This window comes from Triticum urartu, chromosome 6A (genome assembly GCF_056163025.1).
Source record: "Triticum urartu cultivar PI428250 chromosome 6A, HENAU_Tu73, whole genome shotgun sequence".
Classification (NCBI taxonomy): domain Eukaryota; kingdom Viridiplantae; phylum Streptophyta; class Magnoliopsida; order Poales; family Poaceae; genus Triticum; species Triticum urartu.
Genome location: NC_141878.1, coordinates 606,941,124 through 606,951,431, shown reverse-complemented (window position 1 = coordinate 606,951,431; position 10,308 = coordinate 606,941,124). Strand labels below are relative to the sequence as shown.

At 42.1% G+C, this 10,308-nt stretch overlaps 1 protein-coding gene across 1 annotated transcript; it reads right to left on the bottom strand.

The window, feature by feature from the left end:
• Positions 1-73: 73 nt before the first annotated feature.
• On the bottom strand, positions 74-2,730 carry LOC147967239 (outer envelope pore 21B-like protein). The gene is made up of 5 exons (XM_087529373.1): positions 2,510-2,730; positions 2,323-2,397; positions 2,064-2,216; positions 1,849-1,947; positions 74-514 (listed from the first exon to the last, which is right to left on the bottom strand). Exons 1-5 carry the CDS (start codon positions 2,618-2,620, stop codon positions 431-433), a joined length of 522 nt encoding a protein of 173 aa, XP_087385499.1. The 5' UTR covers positions 2,621-2,730; the 3' UTR covers positions 74-430.
• Positions 2,731-10,308: the final 7,578 nt, after the last annotated feature.

Sequence of the window (10,308 nt, the reverse complement as noted above, 5' to 3'; positions counted from 1 at the left end):
AGGCTGAGTTGCTGTAAGTGGAAGCAGCTGCAGACCATAAAGGAGAAGAATATGTATGATGACTCCAAAGATGTCGAGGTGGAGTGAAGGTCATTGGGAACACTCAAGTTTATAATTTTGTGTTTTTCTTACATGCACTTCACCTTGTACATTCTTCTTATTCGCATTCATAGACATTTGCATGCCTTCATACAACCAATAATCTCATCAGCGCTACACAAAGGCACAACTGAATCCTGAATTTCCAGACTCAATTCCATCAATGAAATGTCTAAGTTTCTAATTCTACATACGGCTTTCTCCATAGAACTGGTGCTTGCTGGTGAATGGCATCTTTCCGGTGCAATACAATGGAATGAAATGAAATGGTGGCCCCTAAAGGAGGGACAACACAACTACGGCGCTAACTGATCACCAGAGACCTAGCCGATCACATATCGAATCTGACATCCCATTTCCCGTCCATGTAACCATTAAGCGTCCAGTTGTTCTCCCTCAGCTGGAAATAAGGCATCTGCAATCACAAACACGTTTTCAGATTTATGAAACTAGAACCAGGTAGAAACAGAATTAATGATCCAACTAATTTTGGTACTACAAGATATGTAGAAGAAATATTCATCAGCTTACACATACACAGTTTATTATCAATTAGTACATTTGCAAAATAGATGGCCAAAAGGGAGTGGGATTAGCCTGATTCTGGTGAATAGTATTTGCACAACTAACAGGGGATGCATTCCAGACATTGCGTTATGTGAACATGCAAAAAGGAGATGCATAGCAATTTCCTAAGATTTGTCAGCGAATGTGACCGGTGAGGAACAAGTGTGTCAGTGTGCTGCTCTGAACCCTTTTGCTTTACGGAACCAAAGCTGGAACGCACTTTACCATATTTATGAAAACTACAGCCAGGTAGGAAAGATAAATTTAACCTTGCTTGGTAATGTTTTGGTCGGCAGTGAACGAAAGGAAAACGCAATGTTTTGCACTAAATTGATCCAATTAATTGTGGTATAAGGTGTGCAGAAGAAATGCTCATCAGATTATACAGTTAAGAAGTGCATCAGCAATAATATACGGCGAAAAAGGAAGGGGATGGAACCATGTATTTCAACATGAGTCTGTTTCTGGAAAATACTTGTACAAGAACTAACAAGGCGCGAGGGGGAGACACCGGGAGATATTAAAGGCACATCAAGTTATTCTGAACTTTTTTGCTTTACGAAAGAGAAACAGGCCAATGTGCTGATAATGATATTGTACAAGAATCACTGATATGTGGTAAGGTTTCTTGAGCGAATGTGACTGGTGAGGAGCAAGTGTCAAGTGTGTGCTGCTCTGAAGCTTTTCGCTTTACGAGAAAGAAACTGGCATGCACTTTCCCACTGCATTTGCATAGACATACAATATTTAGTGTTGTGCTGATATCTTCTAAGGTTTGTTCAGCTACAGAGTGGTAAGAGTAACAGGTGTGTGGTGCTCTGAAATTCAGGCATATAGTACAATATTTAGTGCAGGTACTTTTTTTTGCTTTAGGAAGGAGAAACTGGCATCTACTTTTTGCACTGCACAGGCATATACAATATTTAGTGCAGGTAGCAGGGTATGTTGCTGCTGACTGACAGAAATTCAGGCACAAGTGGTGGTGATCTTAATGGGAGCAATCGAAAGAGAAGCAGCAAATGAATCCCAGCAGACCATGTCAGAACAATACGTTTGCAATAGAATTTAGCATGTTATAATTCTGTAGAGACATGCATAATCGACGGCAATGGGACAGGCATTGCACGAAGGGAACAAGTCGGCTTAACCAACAGTACAAATGTGTGCCCTGTGGCGGCGTACCTTGCGGTATAGCTCGTATCCGGCCTTGATCCTGACGTCCTGGCCCCTTCTGAAGTCGAGTATGGTCCAGGCGAGCTCGATGGCGCCGCTCTTCCTCCTCTGCAGGCAGGCAGGAAGAGAGCAGCAGCAAAAGTTTGAGTCAGGTACAAAATTCCTAATATGGTGATGCTGCAAATGCTGAAATGCGGGCGGTTCAGGAAGAAGCTGAGGGGTACCGGCTTGAAGTTTTTGTCGGCGAGGAGGCGGCCCTTGATGTTGAGGCCGAGGAGGCCGTCGTGGGTGAAGGAGACAGCTTTCTTCCCCCGGAGGGTGTACCTGAAGATGTTGCCCTTCTCCAGCTGGACCCCGGCCCCGACGTTGGCCGACAGCTGGTTGGTTAATGGAGGAGAGCAGAGACGAATCACAGCAAATTAGTCATTGGATTGGTTCCAAGAGAAGGAAAGAAAAGAAATGCAGAGGAGAGTAGGTAGTCGCCTGTGGGAAGAAGTGCCTTGCGAGGATGGCGAGGAGGCTGGGCTTCCGGGTGGCGGTGTCGATCTCCGCGTGAGCCTGATTGATTTGATTGATTGTTGGGGCAGGAGTCAGGTCACCGGAGGAGAGGAGGATTGATTCATGTTGAGTAAAGAAAGAAGGAAAGAAAGAAAGAAAGATTTGCGTTTGCCTGGAGGAGTGCGTTGTATGCGAGGGGCAGCTTCTGCTTGGCGTGGATGCGGAGGCCCAGCTGCTGCCCGGAGGTCGAGTCGGCGCCGCGCAGCCGCAGGGAGGTCTCCATCGCTCCCTCCGGCGGCTCCTGTGACCTGCCCTGCGGAGTGAGAGAGAGAGATGGATGGATAGGGTTGGTTGCTGCGGAGAAGACGACGACTTTCCTTCCTTCCTTGCTTGGGTTGGGTTGGGTTGGGCCCAAATCTCTTCTCTATCGGTCCACTGTTGTGCTTGAGAGCCCATTCTAATTCCTCCTACCTACCTACCGCTAAAACAACAAATAAGGACAAAACAGCCCAGCAAATTTCCACCCATTTTTCTCACTAGGGATTTTGCATTTTTAAAAATAAAATTTGAATGTTTTTAATATATTGTTTTGAAAACGTGAATTTTTTTTTAAAAAACTAAAACTTTACTATTTATTTTTAATTTTTTTTCTAAAAATGCGTTCAAAAACAAGATTTTTATAAATTTTAATTACCTATTAGAATTTATAAACGCTTGCAACTTTCAACTTTTTAAAAAATATATAAATAACAATATTTTTAAAATCCAAACGATTTTTAGAAATAAAATACGAAAAAAACTGAAAAGAACAAAAAACAGAAGAAAACTATCTAAAAAGTACAGTTCCCAAAACGAAAACTCTATGAACACGTTTGGCAGGTCGCATATACCTCAGCCAGGCCCACGCGGGAAGAAAATGGCCTGTTTGGTTACTCGCATTAATTCACTGTTGGGCCTGCATCGTTTACTCCTTCGCTGTCATCGACTGAGCTCCTGTTGCCCGTTCCTTGTTGGTTGTTGTTTCAATACTTGGGTTTCGTTTACGACTTATCGTACTATGTTGGTTTAAAACTTGTTATGTGTGGTTAAGACTTGTGTTTGTCCTTAAATTTGTTTTGTTACTCTAGTTTAGTTGTTACTTCTTCATGTGTGCCTCTGGTAACCTCACCACTTCAAGGAGGAGGTTACCGCACAACTGTCCTGGATGTAACAAAACAACCAGACGTGTGTTTCCCCTGAAACAAGTCTGCAACCAAACATCAGGCCTTTCCGTTTCAGCACATGCAGGCTAGAGGGGATGCATGCAACTAATCAACATGCATACGTTTTTTTTTGCCTGCATATGCTCAACCAGGCCCAGTTAGGACAAGTATGCAAAGCGCCTAAAAACGATGCAGATAACCAAACACATCATATAGACACATGTTATCGTTGAATGGGTAGGCCCATTATGATCATTCACCGGCTTCCCTTGGTGTGATCGGGCGGTAATATGCCACAACGAGTGACAAATATGGAATCACCACTTTACCCCTCTAAAATTATCATCGGTTCAACGTACAACCCAAAATTTTGATTTGGTTCAAAATACAACCCTGAAATCTAAAAATAGTCCACGATACATGATTTAAACTGGTTTTAACTCCGCTTTTACGCTAAAGCCCGTGCCCAGGCTGCCCATAGACCTCGTCTTCCTCTTGCCATCCCAATAATGGCCCCCTCTTTCTACCAGCCTACCATCAACGACAGACGCTTCATCATTGAAGCTACTGCTCCGGTCATACGCTCACCGGCAGCTGCTGCTGCTTCTCTGCCCTAGCTCTCATTGCACTAGCCGATGGCATCTCCACGACATGTTGGAGATGGTTGCAGATATATTTTAGGGATTAATATATTTTTTTTCGAGACAATTTAGGGATTAATATATATGAGTGATTGATTGGCTGAAGCTGCCTCCAGGTCCAGGTAGTTTATCGATGATACAATGGTTGTCTTGTGTGATGAGTTGGCATGAAAATGTGGATGTGTGTGTGCGTGCGTGTGTTTAGAAGCAGCCAAATCGTTAAAAAAAATTGATCAGAAGGCTTTCGGAGCTTGGGGTTGTAATTTGAATGGGCAAAATCAAAGTTCTTCAAAGGATTTTATTTCCTACAAAATTTCGATAGAAATCCTATGAACAAAAGGAGGCCTGAAGGTTGTAATGCAAACCTGGGGACAAAGTGTAGTTTAGGGGCGAAATTGGTCTTGTCTAGGTTAGTGCGTGGATGCTTAATTGACAGTGTCATCTGTACTAGTGCATGCTATGTGTTAGCACCTAGGTGGAACGAATGAGTGAGAAGACGGGTATGCATCCGCCGTTACTATGCATCATCATCATCCCTAATCAGGGAAAGAAAAGAAGATTAGATTGAGGGATGGTATCGATGATGAGTAGATTGAGCACCCAAAGGAAAGAGCTTTCTCCTCCTCTTTTCTTCTCAAAGTCTTTTTCGGCTGTGACCAAGGCCAGCTCAGCAGCTCCATCTCATGGGGAGGGGTGTTTTGGCTCTGGGGGTCCAAATGCACCCTAAATTCTGGGCGTTCAGCTTTACTTCATAATTTGTGCCATCATTTACTAACTCTCATATATGCAAGTGCAGTGCTAGGAATACAGGGAGAACAAAAAGTGCAAATACATATCGTACTTGCGGATGGCGCGGGGTCGTCGCACGTGAGCACATGTTTTGGAGCGACGGGTGTTAGCGCCTGGAAAGTTGTACCGATCGAACATGTGTCAAGCACGAGTACTTGTGGAAAAGGCCTATATAAACCACTCTCAAATCGATATAATAGGAGAAAGAGATACACTTTGAAACTCCAAAGAAGAGCACAACTTGTCAACTACAACAGATTTTTTAGAACATATATATTTATAAGATGGAGAAAATGATCATTGGTTGCCGTTAATTTGTTTCGGGCTCCGGCGTCTATCGTCATGGATCCCGTCAAATTGTTGTACCTTCTTCGTCAGTTCTTGAGCAAAATTCCCTTAACTACTACTCCTAGTGTATCGGCATGAATCCCGTCAAATTCTTTCTACCCAACTAAATCCTATCACTAGGCATCTTCACAGCAAAATACTAAACCATGATTATTTCACTTAGTGCCCATCTAAAGTGGGTGGGTGTTTAACTGATGGTGTCCATGTCTACTTATGTTTAACGGTCATAAACAAAAGACGTGGCAACAACGATTAGTGAGAAACACACACGTATGCATTTATCCGTGGCGTGACCTATCATCGTCCCTATATATATCTATCTATGTGCGACATGTAATAGATATGAATCGATGATGATGCCGACTAGATTGAGATGTCATAGCATAGACCTAACAGGGACACGCATTGCTCCGAACCCTAAACCCTAGCCGAACCAACGAATCGATGCCACCAAACCAACGCGAAATTACATATATTTTTGGGGCTCATTAAAAGTTTATACCAAACTTTTACACTTTAATTTAATTTATTAAAATGTAATATAAAACATTATTTTTGTATATTTGTTAATTTAGTTAGTATACGTAATCAAAGGAAATTATGTTGTGTCGTTCTCTTATGTACGGTTGAAATATTCATTGTTCAAACATGGTATAATAATTTTTGACGTGCTTCAAACATTATACAGAAATATGATGTGTATCTCTGTTTCGTGTTTGTGCATAATTTAATATCCTTAAATACTTCAAGTGGGATCTGTGAAACATGGGATGTAAAATAGATGCCAGCACACGCTTGCAATGTATGATCTAGATACAAGCAAACAGAAAATTCTAGAGTTTATGACATGTTTATGAGGATCTTGTCATCTACAAGTTTTTCTCATACTATTTATTGCATGCTTCCGCTTATTATCTATGACCATATTGCGCATGATCACACAAGCAGTCATCATCTCTCATAATTTTTTGGTGCTCCAAGTTCTAGCAGGACACCGAATGATGCTCCATCGAGATTGCAGAACACCAAAGGCATGCTCGACATCCTTCATAGCACTCTCTTGCTCTTGGACAAATCTCTTCCTCTTCTCTCCGACAGGGTTGGAGATCGTCTTCACAATAGTGGTCCATTGAGGATAGATACGTCAGTTAGATAGTATCATTTGTTGTAGTTGTGGCCGTTGATGTTAACATTGTAAGTGCATCTAGTGCCTCTTAGTGATTTTGGTGTATTGAAGACTTATAGGTTAAGGGACTAATGCGTTTGTGAGTGTACACAGGTCTATAAGTCTATGGGGAGTTTGATATTTACAGAAAAAGTCGACCCCTAAAAATGAATATCTTCGACTGAAGATTTTGGTATTTCTGAAGACTTTCATGAAGACTTTGAAAGTGAAGAAATTGGTGTGTCCGTGAAGACTTGATATTCATGCGAGGAATATAAAGCTTGCAGACTTTCGTTTTCATAGTTTTGTTTTTCTCTTTCTTGAGTCATAGAAAACACCGTATTATTAAAGGGGGTCGAGGAAATACTAAGGAAAAATTTCCATGTGATGCTCAACTCAAAATCCTACACCTACCAATCCCTTCGAGTGAAGCCATTGGAAATCTCATACAGTTCAGTCAATTTCTTCAGTGACAGAGACGAAGTTCTTCTGGTCTCTGAGGAAATTGTCCTGACTGAGGAGTTAGGAATTCGCCAGTGCGGATTGCCTACACAGTGAGGAACATGATAGCCCTGAGGATTTTGCTACTCAAAATTCCGACCGTTGCTGTGCTATGCGCCAGCTGTCCCAAAATATCTATCCACCTAACGGTCATATCATTGAAGGGCATTTATGTCTTATCATGTCGGGCTGCTCCCTAGGCTATAAATAGCCGCCCCCCTACAACCACTAGCTGGTTGGCTGCTCTGAGAGAAACTGGCACTTGTCATTTGAGAGCAACCCATCCTCTGAGGACTTTGAGCGAAAATCATCAAGTGAGAAAAAACCAAAAACCCAAAACCCAAACACCTACAAACCTCAAGTGATTGAGCATCACTGAACAGATTGATCCTGAGTGGATCCGATGCTTGTTACCTTTGAAGACTGTGCTTCTTCCAGACGGTTAGACGTCATGGTCTAGAGCATCCAAGAGGAATTGTGGATCGCCGAGTGACCAAGTTTGTGAAGGTTTGGAAGTCGCCTGAAGACTTACCACGAGTGATTGGATGAGGTCTGTGTGACCTTAGTTCAAGGAGAATACGGTGAGGACTGGGTGTCCTGAGCTGCGTGTTCAGGACTGGGTGTCCGGGACTATGTGTCCTCGAGTTTAAATACTCAGCCGCTCCAACCAGACGTACAACTGAGACAGTAGTTGGAACTGGTCTACCAAATCATTGTCTTCACCAAGCTTACTGGTTCTATTTTCTCAACTCTTTCATTTCCTCATAACTGTGTTGTGTGTTTGTTCATATCTGTGTTTAAAGACTTTGACTGAAGACTTTCTCAATTTCCTCAATTCAATTTCTTCAGTCTGTTTGTCTTCATCCTGTGTTATCCTGTGATTACGCTTCCTATACTCTGTGCCTGTCTTCATTTCATCATGATGACTATGCTTGTATTCTGTTATGTTTACTTTTGAGTACTTATTCCGCTGCTAGTAGTTCTTCGCTAAGGAATTTCCTCACCGGCAAATTCCTCAGTGAAGAATTTCATAAAAATCGCCTATTCATCCCCCCTCTAGTCGATATAACGCACTTTCAAACATTCACCGGTGGACAGTTGCCTTCGGCAAGCCTTGCAAACACCAGCGAGCGTTGAAGCACGTTGATATCATTGAGCGATCCGGCCACGTCAAAGAAAGAGTGTCAGATCCAGAGACCGTGTGAGGCCACAACCTCAAGTATGATAGTGCAAGCCTTCACAAGGCCCCTATGATAGTTCAAGTATGATAGTGTAAGTAAAATTATAAATACGGATTTTAAAAAATCGAAACAATTTTCAAAAAAAAAAATCTGAAAATAAAACTAAAAAGACAAAACCAGCAAAAAAGGGTTCCGAAAACGGGAACTCTATATACACGTGCTACCGCTGAATGGGTATAGGCCCATTAAGATCATTCGCTGGCTTCCCTTTGTGCGATTTGGCGGCAATTTGCCGCAACGAGTGACAAATATGGAATCGCCACTTTACCATTATAGTAATCTAGGTCGTTGGATTGACATGGTTTGATGCCGAGATTAATTGGATGTGCCTCTTTGGGTCTTTATATATTGGTATAGATGTAGATACACTTGTCCTTGATCGATTGTCAACAAACAATGGATCCATTTCGAATCCGTGAAGTTTTCAACTTGTTCAACTTGTTAACATTTTTCAAATTTGCGGATTTTTCAAATTCATGAATTAATTTTGAATTCATGGTTTTTTTATTCTTATATTTTTGAACTAGTGAATTTTTGGCTTTTGGCGAGTAGGGGAGCTGGCTGAGCCGTTGTAGGGTGCCTCCCGCAGCGCTCTCGGGGTAGGGAGAGCAGCGTCGGCGGTGGACGGTCGGCCAGGACAAGGGCACTGCTGGGAGTTGGAGCTCATGATAAAATTCTTCTAGGATGTTTTTTTTAATCCTTTGGGATTTTGTTTTAGCAACAGGGAAAAGAATTAAGAAGTCGGCAGATTCTAAGCAAAAAACAAGGAGCTTAGGGTGCATTTTGAACAAACAAAATTAAAGTTGAAGGTTGTAATATAAAATAAAACAAACCGGGGACAAAGTTCAGGAGGTAAGTTGGTGTTGGTCTCATTTAGTGGCCATCTAAAGTGGGTGGGTGTTTTTTTTTGAGGTTAGTGGGTGCGTGCTTAAGTGACCGTGTCCATATGTGCTTATGTTTAGCCGTCATAAACAAGAGACGTGGCAGCAACGATTAGTGAGAAAACACATACGTATGCATCCTTATATATATCGGGGTGTGGTCTCATGATATTAAGAAGACGTGCTTGTGTGTGTGTCGGACATGTGATAGATATGAATCGACGATGATGATGCTGAGTAGATCGAGCACCGAAAGTAAAGCACAAAAGGGAAGAGCCCAACACAAGACACGACTTTCTCCCCTGGCCTTTTCCCCTCAAATTCTCTTCTTTTGGGTTGTGGTCTCATGCAGCCGCTTTAGGCCACCACTACATGTAGTATACTAGTATCAATCATCGCTGGTAGTTTAGTGTACTATCATGATCGTATTATTCTAGTATAATGTACTGTGGAGAATCGAGGTTTATTCGATTTATATGCCTATAAAGTCAAAAGGCGTCCCCACAACATTCCATTCCATTATGCTGGCTGCTACAGTGCGACATGGTAAACTTTACCGACTCCTCTCTGGTGTTTTATCATTTGGGGGTGGCAGTTTGTTACACAGACCGTGCCCTTCGACGTCCAGTGGTATGCGTCGACGACTTCTCCATAAGCCATTACCTACACAAGCCTCTGAGTTTAAGCAGGTTTGATCTGCAGGGGCGTAGGGCATAGGTGCGGCATGGAGCCACCTATGGATAGATGCGGAGGAAGAAGACTTGGGCACCCCAAGAATTTCAATGCAATTTTATTCTTTTTTGTAAGGGTGTGTTTGTAAGGACATGTGTATTTAATATACGACCACAGACCCACTTTAAAAATAAAAAATATTATACTCCCTCCGTAATAAACTAATAATATAAGTATTAGTTTTGTTGTCAATCTTCTACTGTCCTTGTCATGAGCAAAGAAAGAAAGGATCTTTAGCATAATTTAGACAGATTTAATTTTAGCAATGAGAAAAGGAAATTCAAAAAGCAGTAGCACTCTCTCCTATCCTATGGATGGATGGGTTGGACTGGTGAGAGAAATCGTGCGTCTCGTCTGCCCCCTTTCTTCTCCACTCCGCCAACACAAGAGTTTTGTCCATCTAAACGCTCTTATATTAGTTTACAAAGGGAGTATATATTATACGAAGAAAAAGCAGCGAAAAGAATATCA

Coding starts and splice junctions, on each gene's coding strand:
- LOC147967239 (XM_087529373.1), bottom strand. CDS start 2,620: ATGGAGACCTCCCTGCGGCTGCGCGGCGCCGACTCGACCTCCGGGCAG. Junction 2,398..2,509: donor CATACAACGCACTCCTCCAG/GCAAACGCAAAT, acceptor CAAATCAATCAG/GCTCACGCGGAGATCGACAC. Junction 2,217..2,322: donor CAAGGCACTTCTTCCCACAG/GCGACTACCTAC, acceptor TTAACCAACCAG/CTGTCGGCCAACGTCGGGGC.